Raw genomic sequence first — 20650 nt, forward strand, 5'->3', positions numbered from 1 at the left:
GAATCTCTGCCCTTTGTCTTCGTGATTTTCTTATATTTCCATTCTATTGATATCTCTTTTTCACCTTGTACTATTGCCTCTGTATGTTTTCCTTTGGCCTTTCCCCTTCCCTGCTTTATTCCCCCTCCCTTCCCTGCTTTACCTTTTGTTTTTCTAATTTCTACCTGTTTATATTTTCACTGACATCCTGGCACACTTTTAGCTTCTCTCATTCCTATTTTCCTAATCTCCTACAATTCCCTTTTTCACAGACAACCTATTTTACACCTCGTATTCTGTCACTGTAATGTCTCCCTTTTCTTTCCCCTGCCTTCTACCCCCAGCCCCTCCTTTAGGGCCTTACCTTTTGTCTTTCTAATTTCTACTTACTTACATTCTCACTGACATCCATTCTCACTTTTAGCTTCTCTAATTCCTTGGAGTCTCAGACCAGCACAGACTCCCTACGCCTGAAGGATAACTGTGTCCAAAAGCTTGCTAGGAACCTTTTTCCAACTACTCAGTTGATCTAATAAAAGATATCACATCTACCCAAAGAACTTTTCCTGCCTACATCAGCCACGACACTTACAAATACTTGGCCAATGGCACAAGTCATCTTCAATGCAAAGGTACTGGGTAAGCAGGCTAGACTCATTTCATTGTCTCCTGCCATGTTTTAAGGAGTAGAGATTAGCTTCATTGATTCTGCTGAGTCTGATTAAAGGCAGCCTGCCAATGCAAAAACCTTTTACATGACTTCAGAAGGAAAGCAAATGTTCAGCTAGAACAAAAGAGAAGGTCCAGAGATACTAAGGATCACTTGGGATTAATCTGTATACCTCAAATTGCTTCTATGGGCTATGGGGACTTTACAGACTTACTGAAGAGGAAATTTCCCAGGGGCACAATTTGGCATGCCAACTTTCTATATGTATAAGAAGAGAAGGTTTTTACCTACCTGGGAAGACATACAAGAGCCAAGCCTGAGACTGTCAGAATAGTAAGTCAATGTAGTAGATCTGCCTTCAACCCCAATGAGCAGTTGTCAAGAGATATAATAAACATATTTACATCCCTAGAGGCAGAGAAGAGGTCAGAAGAGCTATCCTTGCCACTGCACAGCTCCTCAGCAATACAAACTTTTATAAGCATTCTAATGGGCATAATTTTGGACTTTTGAAAATCTACCCCACAGTGACCTTACCAATGTTAGGTATGTTAGCAGAACATACACAGAGTAGCATAGTAAAATGGAGTAAATAGAGTAAAATATTTGCATAAACAAATTTGAAACTTGTCTCCTTACAAACATAGAGATTGTCTGCCCATACAAAAATTCTAATAGCCTGGCTGTCATTCCCCACTATCTTTTTGCTTCCAAGATGCTCAAGAATTCATTTGAGATCCTCTCCCTTCCAGTTTTTTTTCTCCAGATACCTTCTTTTGTTTGAACCAGCTTTCAGGTATTAGAATCATGATTTCACAGCTTTTGCTAATATCACAAAATCAGGCAATGTCCACAAAATCCACGGAGAAAAAAAAATTACTAAAAATACCCAGTGGGAGCCTCATGGTCTCTGTGGTCCAGGGCAGAAGGAGGGAGAGGGATGCTGGCAAAAAGGGGAGCAGGCTAGATAGTTGCCACCTCTACCTCTCACTGCTGATTGCCTGAAAGGCCTTCCTGTTGTGCAGCCCCACCCCTGTCCACCAATCAGTGGTGGGGGTGGAGCCACTGGGCCCCTTAGGCAATCAGAGGGCTGCCACGATAAATATGACAAAATGGTGGCTGGCCCTGTGATCTGCCCACTTAATCAGTCACCTGCCTCCTTGAGTTGGGTAGACCCCTAATTCTAAGCCCAGCTGTACAGGATGTAAATGAATACCTTTTGTCTTGATAGCTGCATTCATTCTCAGTGCTGCATTAGTCCCGGAAAATCACTGTAAAGCATCATCTCAGTTTAAGACAGATGTCATTTATAAGCCTTCCCATTCTGAATTTAAGGAATTTTCTAAATCTTTTCCTATATTAGGTCCATACCTGTGGATGGACTTTTTTCAGTGATCCTTAACTACTTTATATTATATAAATAAATCATTTTCATTAGAGAGTAGATTTTCAAGTGCAGTGTTGGTTAGGCACCCAACATCCATTGCAAATCAACAGAACATAGAGACTAAGGGCCAGATTTATTTCCATATGTTCAGTGTCTAAATGGATTCAGACACATAAGTGCAATTCTATTCCACCATGCTAAAGTCCTCAAAATCCACACATCTACTTTTGTAACATAACATCATCTTACCCTAAAGAGTAAGCCACAAAAAATAGTAAGAAGGAAGAGGATTCACCCATCTTCTGCATTAATGTTTTTTTAGAAACTTAAGCAGAGTGGAATAGAATCATATTTGAGAACCTAAATCCACTTATGTATTTAATAGATGCAATAGAACTGGGTTGAGTTTCTATATGTGTCTTTGAAAATCTTCTAGAAATAAGTAAATTTTGAATCAGCACATCCTCAGTTTGCTTAGCCAAACCACTTCCTGACTAGGACTGCCCATTTTGGGGACTGTGCTATCATCACCCCCACCTGTGGTACATACTTTGCATCACTAGTTTCCTTCCACAGCTAACTTTCTATTTCTGGCCCCTACTCTCAGATGTATGTGAGCAAAAGTTGATATAAAACATCAGGGATATGTACAGACATTCAAAAAGCCTGCATCAGAATTGATTCAATTTGCGTGTTTTTCTGTAAGCAAAATAGTTTAGATTGTTAACAAACAGAACACACATTCACCCTTTGGTGGGTGGGGGGGTGCAGAAGACAAATCTTAAATGGGGTTCTGCCATTTTTAAACCAGTCTATGTGTGCCAAACATTAGGGGTGTGCGAAGCAGGCTGTATTCAATTCAGAATTGAATTTGGCCTGATTTGGGGGACAGTGATTCGATTAGTTGATTCACATCACTGTCCCGATTTGATTCAGCAGAATCTAAATCTGAAGATTTGATGTTGATTTGTAAAATCAGTAATTCATCCATAGACACAGCTTTAAATGTTTTTTTCTAGATACCTCAAGGTTCCAGGTGCAGCTTGTGAATGCTGAGATGGTCTGGCAGATGAGGTGTCCCACAAGAGCATGAGGGCAGGGGGGCATATGCTCAGTGGTGGACCTGGAAGTACTTCCAGTCCACTTCCAGGGTCTGCTGCTGAGTGCGCGGGCCTCCCCAACACACCTCCCCAGCTCAGCAATCAGCTGTGGGAGGACCCTGGGTCCCAGTCTCAGGAGGCACTAGTTGCCTAGCCGGGGGGCAGGGAGAGAAGCCCCATGCACTTCTGGTCCACTTCTGTGTCCACCACCGAGTGTGCTGGGGAACCCCCCACACTTTCATGGAATGCTCCATCCTCCTCACCATCTCAGCATTCACCTTGAGGTATATAGAAAAAACATTTAAAGCTATGTCTGCATCCAAATCATCAAGTCTCTCTGAATTGATTAGGAGGGTTCCAATTCAATTAGGAGAGATTAAAGGGTCTCTTGATTCAATTCGGATTCAGAGATTCAGTCACCAAAATCGAGCCGAATCTCCGCCAAATCGAATCGGCGATGGAAGCTTGACACAGCCCTACCGAACATCTGTTCTTTATAGGTATAAACCGGTTTTGTATGCTTAACCTCTGTTTTGTTACAGAATAGACTGGTTTGTGTAAACTGGTTTTTGATTACTTATACTGGTAAAAGTGTAATGTCTATATCTGACCTATGTAATCTGAACCCAAATGTTAGCTGCACTAGTTACTAGTTTTTTGGTAAATGTTAGAAAATAAGGTAGTGATTTATGACCAAGCATACTGTGTAATTTAAATTTGATCTCAGACCATTTTCACTTATGCGAATATTTAGGGAATATTTCCATTTTGGAGAGAGAAGCACTTACCTGTGCTGGTAAAATCACCACTTTTTAATGTAGCCCATACTTTCTTGGCAGACTTTTTTGCATAACTGGCAGACATCCCCAAAGTCGCACCAAATTCCACACAGAAGGGGGAAATACCAGCTTTTCATCAACTGAATGAAAGCTGCAGAGCACTCATTTTCCATTGAAATGACCACATCCACCCAAACCCAAGCTTAGAAAATTGCAAGAAAGGAGTACATATTTCACACTTTACAACAGTCTGGTATGGTTTTTTAGATGTGCTTGGTTTTTGACAAATTAGCCTTCAAAACTGAAATTCAAGGCAGAAGAATATTTACTAGAAAATGGTAAGTGTAGCCATTTCCTGTTTCCCTACTTAGGGCTAAAGCCAGCACTGACCAGCACAGTTGGAGAGAACACACATCCTGGTGTGTCTTCTGTTGCAGAGATCCTGCTGTGTCGAATGCCCTGAGGACTGCACTTTACTGCTCTCTCTGTGCAAGAGGGCAGTATGTCCTCATCTGCTACTAGTAAGCACTTGTTATGAACCCTTGCTACAAATTATGGGGCTCACAGATACTTGCCTAAACCATAAAGTGATACTTCTTGGGAACAAGGTACATGGGCCAGAATGGTAGATTTGTTCACCTTATATGAGCCACTGAGAATTTATGAATGGCCACTTACAAAGGGAACAGGGGAAGGGAAGTGTAGTGGAGGGAAGAAAGCCCCGACCCAAAAGATTACTATATGCAAAAGGAAATTCCTGCCCTTCCACAAAGTCAGTGCAACTGTGCTGCAAAGAAAATAGGGGATTACAGACACAACACGGTCAAGTTTAGCTCCTCGAGGAATCTCTGATTAACTGATATAGCAGCTCTTTGAAAATAGTGTTAGGAAGAATGTTACTAAATCTAACACTGTACTGATAGACTGGCAATTGTGTACTTCAGCAAGGTTATTCTACCCCACATAAAGGAGTAAAAGCCATGGTCACATTTCCCCTTTGGCCTAGGAAAAAGATGGCCTATTGCCGCCTTTGTGGAGATTCCAAATACCTAGTACATTTTCTGGGCATCAGAGCTAGAAAGAGAAACGTATCTTCCCAACTTATCCTCTCTTTTCCAAGAGAAGTCTGAGAGGTCATCTTGTGGCTGCCTATAAATTCATCAGGGGAGGGCAGCAGGGAATAGAAGATGCTCTTTATACCAGGGCACCCCCTGGAGTAACTAGGAACAATGGCCACAAATTGATGGAGAGCAGATTTAGGTTGGACATTAGAACTTCTTCATGGTTAGGGTTGCCAGAATTTGAAACGGGCTTCCAAGAGAGGTGGTGCTCTCCCCTGCCTTGGGGGACTTCAAGAGAAGACTGGACAAGCACCTACCTGGGGTCATCTGACCCCAGCACTCTTTCCTGCCCTGGACAAGGGGTCAAACTCAATGAGCTACTGAGGTCCCTTCCGACCCTAACACCTATGAATCTATGAGTCTCCCACATATTACCCCCAAGACAGATCTCCCCATATTAAACTAACTCCTAAAGTAATACAACTAATTGATAATAAAAAATAGAATAAGTTAAAGTGAGTAAAAGAAGCAAAGAGGAAAAAGCGTTTTCCACTATAAGCAAGGGAGCAGAATTTTCAGTGCTACATGGCTCACCATCTCAACAGCTTCCTGGATTAAATGTAATTTCTTTTCCCTAATTAACTGAAACCATCATTTCTTTTTGTTTTGACAGGTGCCTCTATAATGAATGTGTTCTAAAACCACTATTAGAAGACCTCTAGAACATTTTACAGCAACTTAACCTCATCTTTCTTTACCTGCCAGAGGGATTTCAGTGTTTTCATTTTGGATTTTAGGGGAATCCAACTGCTTAATCTCTTCTCACCCCTTGAGAAGATTCTTTCCCACAGGGCAACCTAGGGTGCTTCTAATCAGCTTTACATGTAGTTCAGCATTTTTTTCCTTAAAAAAAGAGTGGAGTTTTCTTCTTTGTGCACAATATATGAAAGTGAAAACTAACCTCTCAATACATTTTCAGACTATAGAAACATTTATAAATTATTATTATATTTTTGCTTGATTTATTGCGTTAAAAATGACCTAATTTCTCATTTAAATGTATTCATGTAGGAAAGCCACTGGCTTTATTTTGTATGATTCCATTTATGTTCCTGTGCAATTTTCATATCAATGTTCATGACACTTATGTAGAGAAGCTCAAAAGTATTCTTCACATGTTGATCAGTCTGATAACTCATTTAAATGCTGAGCTCTTCCAAGAAAAAGAGACTGTCTTAAACGGAGTTTTTGGTTAGTCTTCAAAATCAACAATCACATACGGGAATTTCCTCTGCCATGCTCAAATAATTTAAGAAGTCTAATTTGGTAGCATATTCTTTTCCTGCTGACCCCACTAGTATTCATTAAAGGAAAAGTTAAAAGGCATCTAACTAAACAGATCCCTTTCATTCAGGCCATACATAATCAAAAGCATTTTTTGGTTTTGTCTACTTTAGGTGTCAACATGTTTTTCTGGTAGGAATTCAGAGAAAATTAGTTAAAGCAAGCATTTTGAGTTTATATGCCTGTTGTTACATCTACATATCTGACTGCCTCTCCATAAAAATTGGAAGTTAGTACTGCTAGTTTTACAGTTATTCTTTTTGTTATATATTACTCTGCTGATAATAGGGCGCACAAAATAGTGAATTGCCATATTGACAGGGCCTGGCCAAGAACAACAAAGGAAAAGAAAAAGTATTAAAAAAACCCCTGCATAATGTTTATGAATTCTAATCCTCAGCACATGAATAAATACATCTGACAAACTGCAGAGTACCTTACAAAGGCCTTTCCTGACCTTTCTAATTTGAGTTCAATTGCATGTGCAGTGTTTAGAAGCTAAAAAGTTGGTCTTACCAATGTTTTGATACTAAGATTGCGCTGTATACCATTATTTGTTAAAGTGAAGTGCCAGATAATAAGTTCTAATTATCCTATTAATCAATCACCTGTTAGGAATTGCATTCAGGGAAGAATGCATCTTCAAATTACTATAATTGGTAACTCAAAGGAACCAATTTTTTTCTGTCCTTGACTGAAGCATATTTGTAGCTAGAATTGCAAGTCTGGGAATATTCTGATGAAATAAGGCAGTGTGTATTCTATGGGCCAGATTTTCAACTGGTATAGATTGGCACAGACCCCTCAAAGTCAATGAACCTGTGCTGTTCTCTTCAGCAGCAGCCGTTAGTCATAGTTTCTCTATAAGTAGACAATAACTTCCTGCAGTGCTGGTGATGACCTTGCCACTGAAGTCTTCCTTCTCCAGAATTGGCAGTCAATGTGTATGATCTCTCTCAGCATTAATATGCTTCAGCTTTAGTTCAGAGGAAATGTCTGTCTGCTTCTTGCATATTCCTGGCCAGATTCAATACTCTGATAACAAACATGTGCTTATATTATAAATAACAATGCAAGTACAAATAAGAATATTTATTAGGTAAAATATTTAAATAACACGTTCTTTTTAGTGAATTATAATGCCTAGGATGTATTTGGCAACCATATTGGTCTGAGACAAAAAATGGAAAAATCTAGAACTCTTGGGTAAGAGATGATACCTTTCATCAGATCAGTTTTTCGGTTGGTCTAATAAAAGATTTCCTCTCTGAACCGAGTCCTAGATTTTTACATTTATAATGCCTATGCACTTATAAATACCTTCATCTTCCATGACTGAAAAGCCTTGTTTTACATGTGATTTTTTGCCAGCCACCTACCTGGAAAACCAATAAGCTTAACCTCTGAAGGAAGTCCAACCCAAACTCTGAATCTCTGTTGGACTTCAGGACCTGTCCCTCCCATACTGAGTTTCAGAACTCCCCTGTGCCCAACAGGCTGCAAGCACCAGAAGTCTGCTAGCAGCAACATGACAATTTCTTATTCCTGAATTCTGTGCCATTCTTCCCATCTCCACTGCCCATTATTTGAACCAAGCAAAGAAAAAGGACAAGTGATTTGCAGACTTATTACTAGAATGGCTCTCTGCACACAAAACAGAAAGTTTGAGGTACAGCAATTTGCAAGGTAAGACGTGGATAGGGAGGGTGGCTCATGTGATTTCGTCTACTTGAGTATGACCAGTAGAGTATGCCTGTACTGCAAAAGGTAGCAAGGCTTATTAGCAGTCATGCAGTACTTCACTAATATGGCTACACTACTTTTAGTTTGGGAGACAGAGCCAGTTCAATTTATTTCAGCATGGTGTTACCTTCACCCATACAGGCATATTTTTGGGGACAAACATAAATATCAGTGAAAACATACATGTGGACCCATTTAATCACCTAACTCATCTTATTACCGGTATTTTCCAACTACCTAATTATCCAAGGGCTCAACAGATTTATGTGATAATTGGGGAACCTGGTTTTCTCTGATAGAAAAAATTGCAACTTCTATAATGAAAAATCACAAATTCTCTGATAAAAACCCCATAATCCATGATTAAAATGAAACACAACGATATATGTAGGTATCAATTAAACACAAAGCAATTTGGAAGTCTACCAGTTCCTCAATCACTACAATAAAATAAATTCTAAATAACTATAAATTTTGGTATTTGATTTTGGGTTTTTTATCATGGAAAATCAGAGCTCCCCCTGCCCCTTAGCTGACAGGATGCAGGTCCAGGCTCCTCATTCCCAAGGCACAGCCCCTCCAGCCCTGCTGGAGCTCCTCACTCCTCACCAGCCCTCACTCCCCACCCCAGCAGTCCCCTGGCCCTGCTGGTGTCTCTTACTCCCCGCCCCCCCCACAGCCCCTCCAGCCCTGCTGAGGCCACGCTTACACACGTTTGAACCAGAACTAAGCAAAGCTTTACAGTGAGGACACGGCACTTGCTAGTAATTGTGCAAAAGGAAAAGTTAAAGGATATATCATCATCACTATCACCATGGGAAAGGGCAACTCTTTACAAAAAGTTTATGACAGAAGGGTAACAGGGAGGGCCATTACGTAGAGGGGTGCACACGGGTGCACATGTAGCCCCTGATCTTGGCGGTGCACCCGTGCAAAAAAGGCACCGCTGATGGCATCTGTGAGCAGTCACTGCTCAACACACCCCCTCACTACCGACGCCACCAGTGGCATCTGCAGGCAGTCCCTAATTGCCCCCAGCCACTGTTGACACTGCCATTGGTGTCTGCGGGGTGTTGCCGACCACTGGTCAGCACTCACCTGCCCTCTCCCCTCCGCCGTGGCTGCCAACAGCACCGTGGCTGCCCATGGGAGCTCACCGTTCACCACCACCACACTCCTGCCACCAACAGTGTTGCCACTGCCTGCGGGAGCTCACCATGCCCCCCACCAGCCTCTGGGAGCATGCTGCATTCAGGGGGAGGGCAAATATGAGACCAAGCTGATTACCTGATTAGGAAGGGTGCTAAAATTTTAGGCTTAAGATTTCCAAAAGAGAGGTGCCTGAAATTAGATTTCTCAATCCATCTTTTGGCACCTAAGAAGTGTTAAACATACCTCAAATGGATATGCTGGATTCTCAGTCCTTTTGCAAACTTTTATAGGTTGTATAGGAGGTCAGACCAGAGGAAACACTTTTTTGCCAGACTGTAATGGGATAGGGAAAAGAGACACACCCTAAGACATCATACCAACTTCTACACAAGGTTGTCTGTGTGTGCACATATGGAAGGAGGGTTAGTCATCTGTCCACCTAAATGCTCCCTTAATATATTAAACTCTCCCATGTGCTTGTGAGGGGGCAAATACTGAGGAACTGTGTAGTGTTGGCCAAATGAAGTCAGCTGTTTCACCTTTATTTCCTATTCTTAAGAAGCTGTGAGACTCCTTTTCCTAGAATGGATGTTTTGAACTTTTCCACTTTGGAAGTATCTATGGCAACTGAAGAACTGATGAAAGTAACACTGCACCAGAAACATGAAATTGAAAACCAAGTTATAGAAAAGGAGAAAGGATTTTAGACAGACAGTTTAGCATTGTTTTTGTTAACTTCTGTTTAACTCCAGTTTCCAAAGCTTGGAAGAAAAATACTTTGTTATGGGTCCCTCGCCCTGACACCTGTAACTCAGATTTGGGAGCTCCCAATTCATTTCTCCAAGACCCTCAAGCTCTTCCCATTAATTTCAGAAAGCTTAATGTATAAAATAAGCAGGAAAAAACACACAACTTTTCTAGGCCTACTTAATGAATCATAAAGAAACAAACAAAAACAAGTTATAATTTTTTAAAGTTCTTTGTAGGTGGTCCTGGAGAATATATGCAATTTCTACTATAAAATATAGCACTTCATATTGAACTAATAAGCATCATGTGTTGTGTTAAACAGTATGGGACTGTACACTAATCAGTACATTGGGAAGCCAGTCTGAGGGGGAGAGGAGTCCAGGAGATCTGGCTGTAATTTAAAGAGGCCTTACTGAAAGTGTAGAACAAACCATCCTGATGCACAGGAAGGCTAGCAAGTATAGCAGAAGACTAGCTTGGCTTAGCAAACAATATCACAAAAAGGAAGCTCAAAAGAAGCGGAAACTTGGACAAATAACTAGGGAAGAATGTAAGAGCACTGCTTGGGCATCCCGGGATGAAGTCAGGAAGGCCAAAGCACAATTGGAGTTGCAGCTAGCAAGCGATGTGAAGGGCAACAAGAAGGGTTTCTACACATATATTGGTAGCAATAGGAGGATCAGGGAAAGTGTGGGTCCCTTATTGAATGGGGGAGGCAAACTTGTAACGAGAATGAAGAAAAGGCTGAAGTGCTCACTGCCTTTTTTGCCTCAATCTTCACTTGTCAGGAGGCAAGGTCAGCTCCCAGACTACTCCACTGGGCAATACAGTTTGGGGAGAAGGTGAGCAGCCCTCAATGATGAAAGAACAGGCTAGGGACTACTTAGAAAAGCTGGAAGTGTAAAAGTCCATGGGGTCAGATGGGATGCACCTGAGGGTGCTGAGGGAGTTGGCTGATGTGATTGCAGATCTGTTGGCCATCAGCATTGAAAACATATAGTGCTCAGGAGAGGTCCCGGATGATTGGACAAGGGCAAACATAGTGCCCATATTTAAGAAAGGGAAAAAGGAGGATCCAGGGAACTACAGACCAGTCAGTGTCACCTCAGTCCCTGCAAAAATCAGGGAGAAGATCCTTAAGGAATCCATTTCTAAGCACTTGGAAGAGAAAAAAGGTGATTAGGAACAGTCACCATGGATTCAGCAAGGACAAGTCATGCCTGGCCAACTTGATTGCCTTCTAAGACAAAGTGACTGGCTCTGTTGATGTGGTGTACCTTCATTTTAGCAAGGCTTTTGATACGGTCTCCCACAACATTCTCCCAGGCAAGCTAATGGGCTGGATGAGTGGACTGTAAGGTGGACAGAAAATTGGCTGGAGCATTGGGCTCAGAGAGTAGTAATCAATGGCTTAACGTCTAGTTGGTAGCCAGTATCAAGTGGAGTGCCACAAAGGTCAGTCCTGGTGCCCGTTTTGTTTAGTGTCTTCATCAATGACCTGGAAGATGGCATAGAGCATGCCCTCAGCAAGTTTACAGATTACACGAAGCTGGAAGAAGTGGTAGATACACTGGAATGTAGGGCTAGGATTCAGAGTGACTTGGACAAATTGGAGGATTGGGCCAAAAGAAATCTCATGTGCTTCAACAAGGACAAGTGCAAAGTCCTGCACTTAGGACGGAACAATCCCATGCACCAGTACAGGCTGGGGGTAACCAGCTGGGCAACAGCGCTGAAGAAAAGGACCTGGGGGTCACAGCGGACAATAAGCTAAATATGAGCCAGCAGTGTGCTCTTGTTGCCAAGATGGCTAATGGCATACTGGGCTACATTGTAGTGTTGCCAACAAGTCAAGGGAAGTGATTATTACCCTCTATTTATCACTAGTGAGGCCACATCTGGAGTACTTTGTTCAATTTTGGGCCCCCTACTACAGAAAGGATGTGGACAAATTGGAGACAGACCAGCAGAGGGTGACAAAAATGGTGAGGGGGCTGGGGGACATTACTTCTGAGGAAAGACTGGGGGGAACTGTGCTTATTTAGTCTGGAGGAGAGGAGACTGGGAGGGGACTTAATAGCAGCCTTCAACTACCTGAAAAGTAGTGCTTAGTGCTGCTAGATGACAGAACAAGGAGCAATGGTCTCAAGTTGCAGTAAGGGAAGTTTAGGTTAGATATTAGGAAGAATTTTCTCACTGAGAGGGTAGTAAAACAAGTTACCCAGAGAGGTGGTGGAAGCTCCATCCTTGGAGGTTTTCAAAAATTGGCTATAAAGCTTTGGCTGGGATGATCTAGTTGCGGATGGTTCTGCTTTTGGACTAGATTACCTCCTGATTTTCAACCTTAATTTTCTATGATTCTATGATTTTACTGGATCTACTGAAAGTCTCAACTTCTAGTGAGTATAATCTCAACAAGATTTCACATCATGTTATAAAAACCTCTGACTGATTTACTATTTAAGGTAAAGTATGTAGGTGCTTTTTGTATGTACCTTTAGTTGCTTTACCCTTTCTCACTCCCAAGTGAGGGATCATATATTGACAAAATAGAGATTTAACAATGGCTTGTAGAGACATTTTTAACAAGTAAAAAATACTTTATTTCAAAAAAAGAATAGTACATGTGACAGGCTACCTGGCAGTGACCTAGCCCAGGGGTTTTGAAGGGGTAAAAGATGATTGGAGGACTTGGGATTCGCTTTCCGCACCAATCAGGCTCCAGAGACTCTCCCCCCGTGTCCCGACTGGCCCCTTGAGTCACCAGGAGGGGGATAAAAAGGGCAGCGTGGGCTGACTCAGGGGAGAGACCAGTGAGGGACAACAAGGAAGGAGCTTCACAGAGCGGAGCCAGCGGGGCAGGAGCAGTTCCCCAAAAAAGCCTGAAAGAGCAGGACCTGCAGGCAGCAGGGGGACCCGCAGCAGCATGGTGTGCGGCTGGCAGGACAGGCTCCCCACTGGGCTCCATGATCCGTAAGGAGAGGCTCCCCCACTCCAACCAGGATCTGAGCAGCCACCTGAGAGGTTCCCAGCTCTGCTTCCAGCTCTTCCAATCAGGGGCCAGGCAGCTTGATGTGAGGCCGGGGCTCCGGGAAGGTCAAGACCTCCAGCAGGCTGGAGCAGTGGCAGCAGTGGTGGCTGTGCAGCAGTGTTCCTGCCTCCCACATAGGTGGTCTGTGTTCAAGTCTCAGCTGAGGTGACTTGGGGTGAATGCGATAACAAGAAGCAAGTCTTCTTGCATTGTGTTTTCCCCGCCTTTCTCCCCCTCCAGGTACCAAGGCCCTATAGCGCTTTTTTATATTTCACCAACCCATATTGTTTGTTCTGCTGTTTGTTTTATATTTTGTTAACCCTGTTTTGTCAATGATTGTAAGTGTCTAACCTTTGTTGAATCTTGCCCCCTTGGGGCATTTAGTGTCCACTATACCCTCTGATTTATGCCTGTTATGTTCCCAGTATTAAAAGGTATATGGTTAAGTCCCCATTGGTGATCTGGTTCTGCTCTATAGGGGGAAGAGAGTCCCTACACCTCCCACAGTGCTTGTGCACCTGCTTTGATCCCTTCAGTTGGAGAGGGGGTACCTCTTGGAGTACTGCCCGGGTTACATATACACAAATATTATGTTGTCACGAGCCTACTTCCCCAGCATGTAATTACCCAAAAACCATATGCCACTACAGTTGCTTTCTAATAATATATATTGTTTGCTGACTTTTGGAGGAACCAACTTGAACCTTAATCCATAATTTAAACCAAACCTAAACCAAACCATTTAGAAAGCTTAGATACATTGCTAGCCGTAAATTTCAAGTGTCTCTTGATTCCCTGGTTCCCGGTGGAGGTTGAAACAGACATTCAGGGAACATACAGACATTCAGGGAGGTTAAGGGGAGGTTAGAGCATGTAAAAATGGCCACCAATCTAACTTAGTTCATCCACATGCAGACCTTATATTTAGGTCTCTAGTTAGATTGATATAAGTACAAACTGTACAGAAGTTCCAGGAAAGTTAGAATGTTAAAAAAAATGGCAAACCCAATCTAATTTAACTGTATCTTGGAGGTACACTAAGATAGATCAGGTACAGCTAGACCAATCTAACTAAACTTCTGTACATGTTCAGAGTGCAGCCCCAGGGCTGGGAAAGCTCAGCCACTGCCCCTAGTCCTGGGGCTGCATTTTTCCTACCTCCTGGCACCAGGCTATTTTTAGGCCCCCAGCCCCTCCCCCCACACTGAAACGTGAAACCTCCCTGCTTCCTACAGATCAATCAGTGCCCCCTGAGCCTACCAAACCCCCAGTCCCACAAGCCCCTCCTGGCACCATTGTTACTGGCATTTGCTAGTGCCACAAGCTGATGAAAGTAAATCAGGGAAGGGATAAGGGGAGGGGCAGGTGGGATTTGCAGCATTGGTTCCCTTGAGGGACTTTGTTCATTTGGGGGTACAGAGATGGTCAGGGGGGCCTGGAGGAGAGCCCCCTAATCCCGCCAACACCCTGCCATGGAGCCATTACCCCCGCATCCTGCCAAACACTCCTGTGAAGCTGCCAACCCTGCCAATCTTCCCACTACTTCCCTGACCTTAACATCAATCAGGCTCCTGGTACCAGTGAATGCTGGTAAAACCAGTCCTGGGAGCACTTGATGGGATCTGGGGCAGTTTGGCAGCATTGGGGGGGGTGGGGCAGGAGGGTTGGGAAGAATTCTAGAGCCCTTCAGATCCCACCACCCCACTGCTTCTCTCCAATTTCCTCCACATACCCTGCTAGCCCCCCAACCTCTCAACCCCTCTTCAAACCCCATGAATCTGCCCAATCTCCCCAGCCCCCCACCACAGACCCTACTAGTCCTCTGATTCCTCCAAGCCCCTCCACTAACCACCCTCCCATCCCACCTACCCTTCCCCCAACCCAACTTACCTTAGATCAGGCTCTTGACACTTATATAATTATTGAGTTAGATGGGGAGGGGCATTTTCACACTGATCTAACGCCCCACCCCCAAAAAAACCCTTCTAGACGGAATGTTTGTATGAAGACTTCAATGTCGAAATATTGCAGCCAAATGTACTTAAACTATTTACAGTCCAACAAATTAACCAATAATTTGAGAAAGCTTGTTTTTCTGTGATAACTGGCAGAAAGATCAGATCCCAAGAGATAATCAGCACAACTAACTTCCACTGATATCAAGGCACTGATATCCCTGTCATTGAGGGAACAGCTAGGTATTGAGCCCTTCCTCAGGATTATTCTGCAGACCCCAGAGGCTCATATAATCATCATCTGATTTTGGAATACTTGTCCAAACCAAAATAGGCTCTGTTTGAGTTTTGCTCATTGCTAAGATGCATACAATTGGCATTTTTATTTATACAGACAGGAAAACCTTTCACTGTCATTGTGTATGAAAAGAAAACAAAGAGCAGAGCTTTCAGAACAAAAAGCAGCACTTTCCTCTTAGCTCTCTGATTTGTCTTTTACCTCATTTCCTAAAAGGGCGTTTATACAGGCTTCAGATGAATCGCAGATGGCAGTAAGGTCGTGTCCTCCCTCCAGTGCCAGCACCACACGACCATCCGCTAGCTTCAGCAACTGCTTTGTTAGGTGACCAAAACCTAATATTCAAATAGAGTAGTGCAAATTATTAAAGTAGAACAGAGAGAAGTCAAAGCATGTTTCACATCTGTTGTATTAGAAAGCAGGAAACCCCAGGATATCACATAGAAGGACAAGATATATTTAGGCCAATATCCTATTCCTGATACTGGCAAAAACCAGATGCTTCAGAGGAAGGTGTATAAAACTCACTACTGGGAAGATATGGGGTAATTTACTCCTCATTCTAATCCCTACTAGCAAGAGATTAGTTGAACTATGACGTTGATGGTTCCCATACTCCTTTTGCTGCCAATTAACAATTATCACTCCATCCACTTTACATAAGCCTTGATTAAGGGTTGCAGGGTCAGTTCCACAAGTTATATGAAACATTAAAAAAATTCCAAGTATATATTTATTTTTAATTTCTCCAGTTAGACTGTAAAATCTTTGGGGCAGCAGCTGTTTCTTCCTATGCATTTGTACAATGGCTTGGAGGGCAATGCTAGTGCACTATCCCAATCCTAGTGCACTACTGCAGTGGAAAAAAGTAAGCAACAACAACCCATTTTGCACATTTCTGATTTCATTTTAATGTTTATTAAAAGCTGGTGCTAACAGTAATTGCTGTAACCAAAGTTATTGCAGGTCTAAGTTGCTCAAGACTTCTAAGAGGCTTTCCACTGTTCCTCAGTCCTGACCTGCATACTTAAGTATTCCTGTAACACAATCAGAGTTCACTGGTGGAGCTAATTTATCTGCTGTCTGATAGTAATGACTAAGGGGATACCAATGTTAAATTTAATCTGCAATTAAAGTCAAGTTAAATTCTTTCAATTTTTTTTACTTTATCAAATTTTCTGGAAAAAGCGGGTAATTTTCAAATGCGTAGTCCTGTTTATTATAATCTGATTGAAAGCTAAGCATGTACATATTATTTAATTAAGAAAATAAGCTTTAATTATTCCACGTATTCCTGTTCACAAAATCCTACTTGTGACTTGTTCTACAACATTCATCTTAGCCAGCCATCACAAGGTTGATCCCAAAGTTCTTGAGGTGACATGTTCATTCTTTAAATTATTTCATATCCTACAGTAGCTCTGTAAGAAAATGAGTTTCAACTGTACCCAACCCACTACACTGTGGTTCAAATTACATACAGGTTGAAAAACAAATAAAATCTTAAGTCCTTTATTTAAACTCAACCAATCCTCATGGAAAAAAAAAAAAAAAAAAAAAAAAAATCAAAGGACCAGATTTAGCCAGGATAATAAAAGTGAAGGAAGGAGGATAAACTTTGATCTTTTGCCAATTTCTATTTTCTTTTACCTACAGGATTTATTTCTGTCTGCATGTTACACATGTGATCTTCAGACTGATTTCATGACAGTGCCAGCAGCAGTATTGTGAGTTGTACATACAGCCTTTAAAAGCAAATGAAGAATGACTAGTTCACGGGCTCCCAACATCCACATAGCATACAACTCTCCCTTAAGCTTTGTGAGGAGTCCAACAGCACTATTATCCCTCACTTTATTCAGCTTTTTTAGGAGGGAAAAGTTCTACTGAATTCAATACCCTTGCACATTTTGAAAACATTATATGACCACAAGAGTCACCGCAGTCACACCATAATTTTCTGGGGTAGATGTGGCAATAAACTCTATGTTTCTCCCAATAGCTTTCTCGTCTTGTAGCAGTTTGCTCACAGTGTTTCTGATGGACATCTTTACAAGGTTAATTTGTTGCTTGCTCTCCTAATACTATTACAAATATCAGTGTTATAATATTTGGTATTGGCTTCTTAGGAGATGTTCATACAATTAGCCATACAATATATACCTTTCCCAACCCAATTTCTGGTTAATGTGCTGCCAAACAAAACCAAGAGGATGGAAAAAGATGTGCAGAGAAAAGGGGGACTTTTCTTCAGTACAGCTACTCAGAGAAAGTAAATGTGACTTGCTGAAGGGGGAGGAAATTGCTTTAGCCAACCATACCAATGCTGCCATGACTGAATGAGTTATGGAAATTCTTAACAAAGAGACTCGGATCCTGTGCCATTATAGCAACCTTAGAAAGATATTAGCTTCCTAAAGGAAATCCCCTGGAGTGTAAAGTAACAAAATGGAAAAAAAGGAATCCCGGTCAAGTAATGGTTTTAGTATGGGCTGTAGTTCATGCCAAATAATTAAGAAAAACAAAAAGAAAATAGTAACAAGCACTGTGAAAAGACCCAGTCACCTCTTTTTGTACAGTGAGACTGTGGTTGTCTCCAAATTCCCCAGCAACTAACATTGGGTTGTTACGGGGCAAGAAAGGAGTGAGACAAGCATTTATAATCCTGAACCTTCTGACTCACGTGAACCCTCAAAACTAGCAGCAGATTCAATTCTTGGTCCTTTGCTGAGACTGCTGACAGTGGTGCCAATTGTAATGGTGGCTTCAAAAAATCATTTCAGTTTGGCTTTGCCATACTCTAAAAGGATCTGCTTTTCCTGCAGTGTGTAAGATTTATTACTATGAAAGAATTTTATATGAAGAGAAAAGGTTCGGCTATATGCTTAAAATGGAAAGTTGTGTGAATAACGCTAGGGGATTGGTTTTCAGCCCAGCCTTAAATGGGTATCCCTTTTTGAGTCTGTAATTCAGTGGGTTCAACTAACTGACAGCACAAGTCAAGCCACTTAGACATCTAAAGTACCTGAATTAGTGGGTGCAGTCCACAGCCTCAACTGTGCCCACAATTATTCACATTCATGACTGCGGGTACAACAAAGTGGATGTAGCTTTTTAGAAATCTCTCTCTATAGATCTTAAAAAATTATTGTTTCAAGTAGATAAATAGTAAGCAAGAAAAGGTTAAATATACGGTGGTATTTCTCAAATATGCTGTCTCAGTAAATTTAGTAATACTTAAACAGAAGTTGCCAATTTTTTTTAAATTAGCCTCATTTTATGTGCCAGGAAACTGTGAGCATGGTTTTTTGCCAGTTATTATTTTCAGGCACAATTTTAGTAATTTATATGTTGAGGTACCTGCTTTCTTCACAAATCTAGTAATGGAAACCTATGGTGGGGTAAAATCACTTCACAAAGGCAAACTACAAGCATCTTGAAGACAAAGGTAAAGCTTCCTTTTACTTCAGTGGGAACAGAGTTAAGGTACTGCTGAATAGTTTTGAAAATTTTACTCCCTAATTTTCTTAAATTTTGCCAAAACCTTCTCTCCAGACAAAAAGCTTGTGGATGTAAAATTGTACCTACAAATCTCACAAGCTGTAAGCATTAAGGAAGACCAAATCATATGTAGGTTGAATATCCTGATTGCAAAAACTGGAAAATGCTGGTTTCATTCTTTGAAACCCATACACACATTCAACATACATGTGTATATATACACACTCTTTTTATATAATATATACATAAATATATTGTAAAAAATTGTGAAAATGTAAACCACCAATATTTTTACAATTTGCAATTTAATATGTTTAGTTCTACTACTCAAAGGGTACACCTACATAAGATGCTGAGCAGTAGCATGTCACAGCACAGACAGTGCTAATACACTATTGTGCAGTATTATTAGGCTACTGAGCTGTAGCATCATTTAAAAGACGTTCACCAATGCTACTGCACAGTTACTGAATTTATTTAATACTTGCTAATACAAGTACTAAATAAACACGCAGTAATGACTGAGCAGTAGTGTCTTGTGTAGATGCACCCAGAATTACATATTATATCTAGATTTACTTACTTACATGTATTTGTATGGAACCTATACAAATCACACAATCGAGGACTGAAAAGGACATTTGGAGTCATCTTGTCGAACCTTCCATATGGATTCAGAATTCACTGTTCCTAAATTACCTCTGATAAATATGTAACCAGTCTCTAACCCTCCAGTGAATGAGGTTCCACCACGTCCCAAAAGACATCTTGTTCATCGTCCTTAGGAAGCGTGTCTTGATATTTAACCTAATTTTGATTAATTCAGTTTAAACTTGTTGCCTCTTCTCATGTTCCCTCAAATCTTCTCTCCATGTTTTTATGATAGTCTTTTAATATTAGATTATTCCTGCCTGTCCCCTCTTAACTGCCACTGTTTCCTTATTAAGTGGGCACTATATAAATCATTCTACAGTCATCTGCAACCTTGCCTATTACCCATGACTTTGCCAAAATTATGACATGGCTTCTAAGATTTTTCCAGCTAGTTCCTTCAGAATGCTGGGAGGAACTCCATCAGGCTCTGCTGACTTAAATGCATTCAAATGATTCAAAAGTTCTCTGATGCTTTTTTACTCATCATGATCTGCCTCTCCCCAACTCTTTTCTTAACAATAATTCTGTGAGGCATCTAGTTGCAGGTTGCGTTTAATTTTTTGAAGACTAAAGCAAATAAGTGTTGACCAAACCTTCTTTCCTGGTGTCTTCTGTTACCAGACCACCTTCCTCATTGAGTTGAGAACCTAGTTTTCCTGATATTTCTTTTCCACCTAACATACCGTAATTCTAGAATCCCTTCAGTTACCTTTAACATCTTTTGCAGGTTGTAACTTATATTTTGCCTTTGCTTTCCCGATTTTGCCCCATGCATTGACCCTTTTTTTATTTTGTTCCTACACATTGACGCAATTCTTTTGACACTTCCTTAGTGACATGCTCTTCTTTCTACTGAATTCAAGAAAGATGTGGAGAAGCTTGAGAGGGTCCATAGGAGAGCCACATGCATAATCAGAGTGCAAGAGAACCGGCCTTATGAAGAGAGACTGCGAGACATGGGACTTTTCAGCCTGGAAAGGTACAGGCTCAGAGGTGACCTGGTAGCCACCTATAAGTATATAAGGGCTGTGCATCAGGATCTGGGAAGCACCCCAAGGGATGACAAGGTCCAACAGTCACAAACTCCTCCATTTTAGGCTGGACATTAGGAAAAACTTCTTTACTGTCCAAGCCCCCAAGGCCTGGAATAGACTCTTTCCAGAGGTGGTGCAAGCACCTACTCTGGACTCTCTCAAGAAACACTTGGACGTTTATCTTGCTGGGATCCTTTGACCCTAGCTGACTT

At 41.5% G+C, this 20650-nt stretch overlaps 1 protein-coding gene across 1 annotated transcript in view; it reads right to left on the minus strand.

Annotated features, from left to right (window-relative positions):
* Positions 1–20650, minus strand: part of LOC149864807 (histone deacetylase 9-like) — a 181533-nt gene that overhangs the window by 36960 nt on the left and 123923 nt on the right. The window contains exon 8 of the mRNA XM_090046830.1: positions 15451–15584. Within this exon, the coding sequence (XP_089902956.1) occupies positions 15451–15584 (134 nt within the window). The remainder of the gene's footprint in view (positions 1–15450; positions 15585–20650) is intronic.

The sequence above is a fragment of the Crocodylus siamensis genome, chromosome 5, assembly GCF_052110815.1.
Source record: "Crocodylus siamensis isolate JL-2025a chromosome 5, ASM5211081v1, whole genome shotgun sequence".
NCBI classification, from domain to species: domain Eukaryota; kingdom Metazoa; phylum Chordata; order Crocodylia; family Crocodylidae; genus Crocodylus; species Crocodylus siamensis.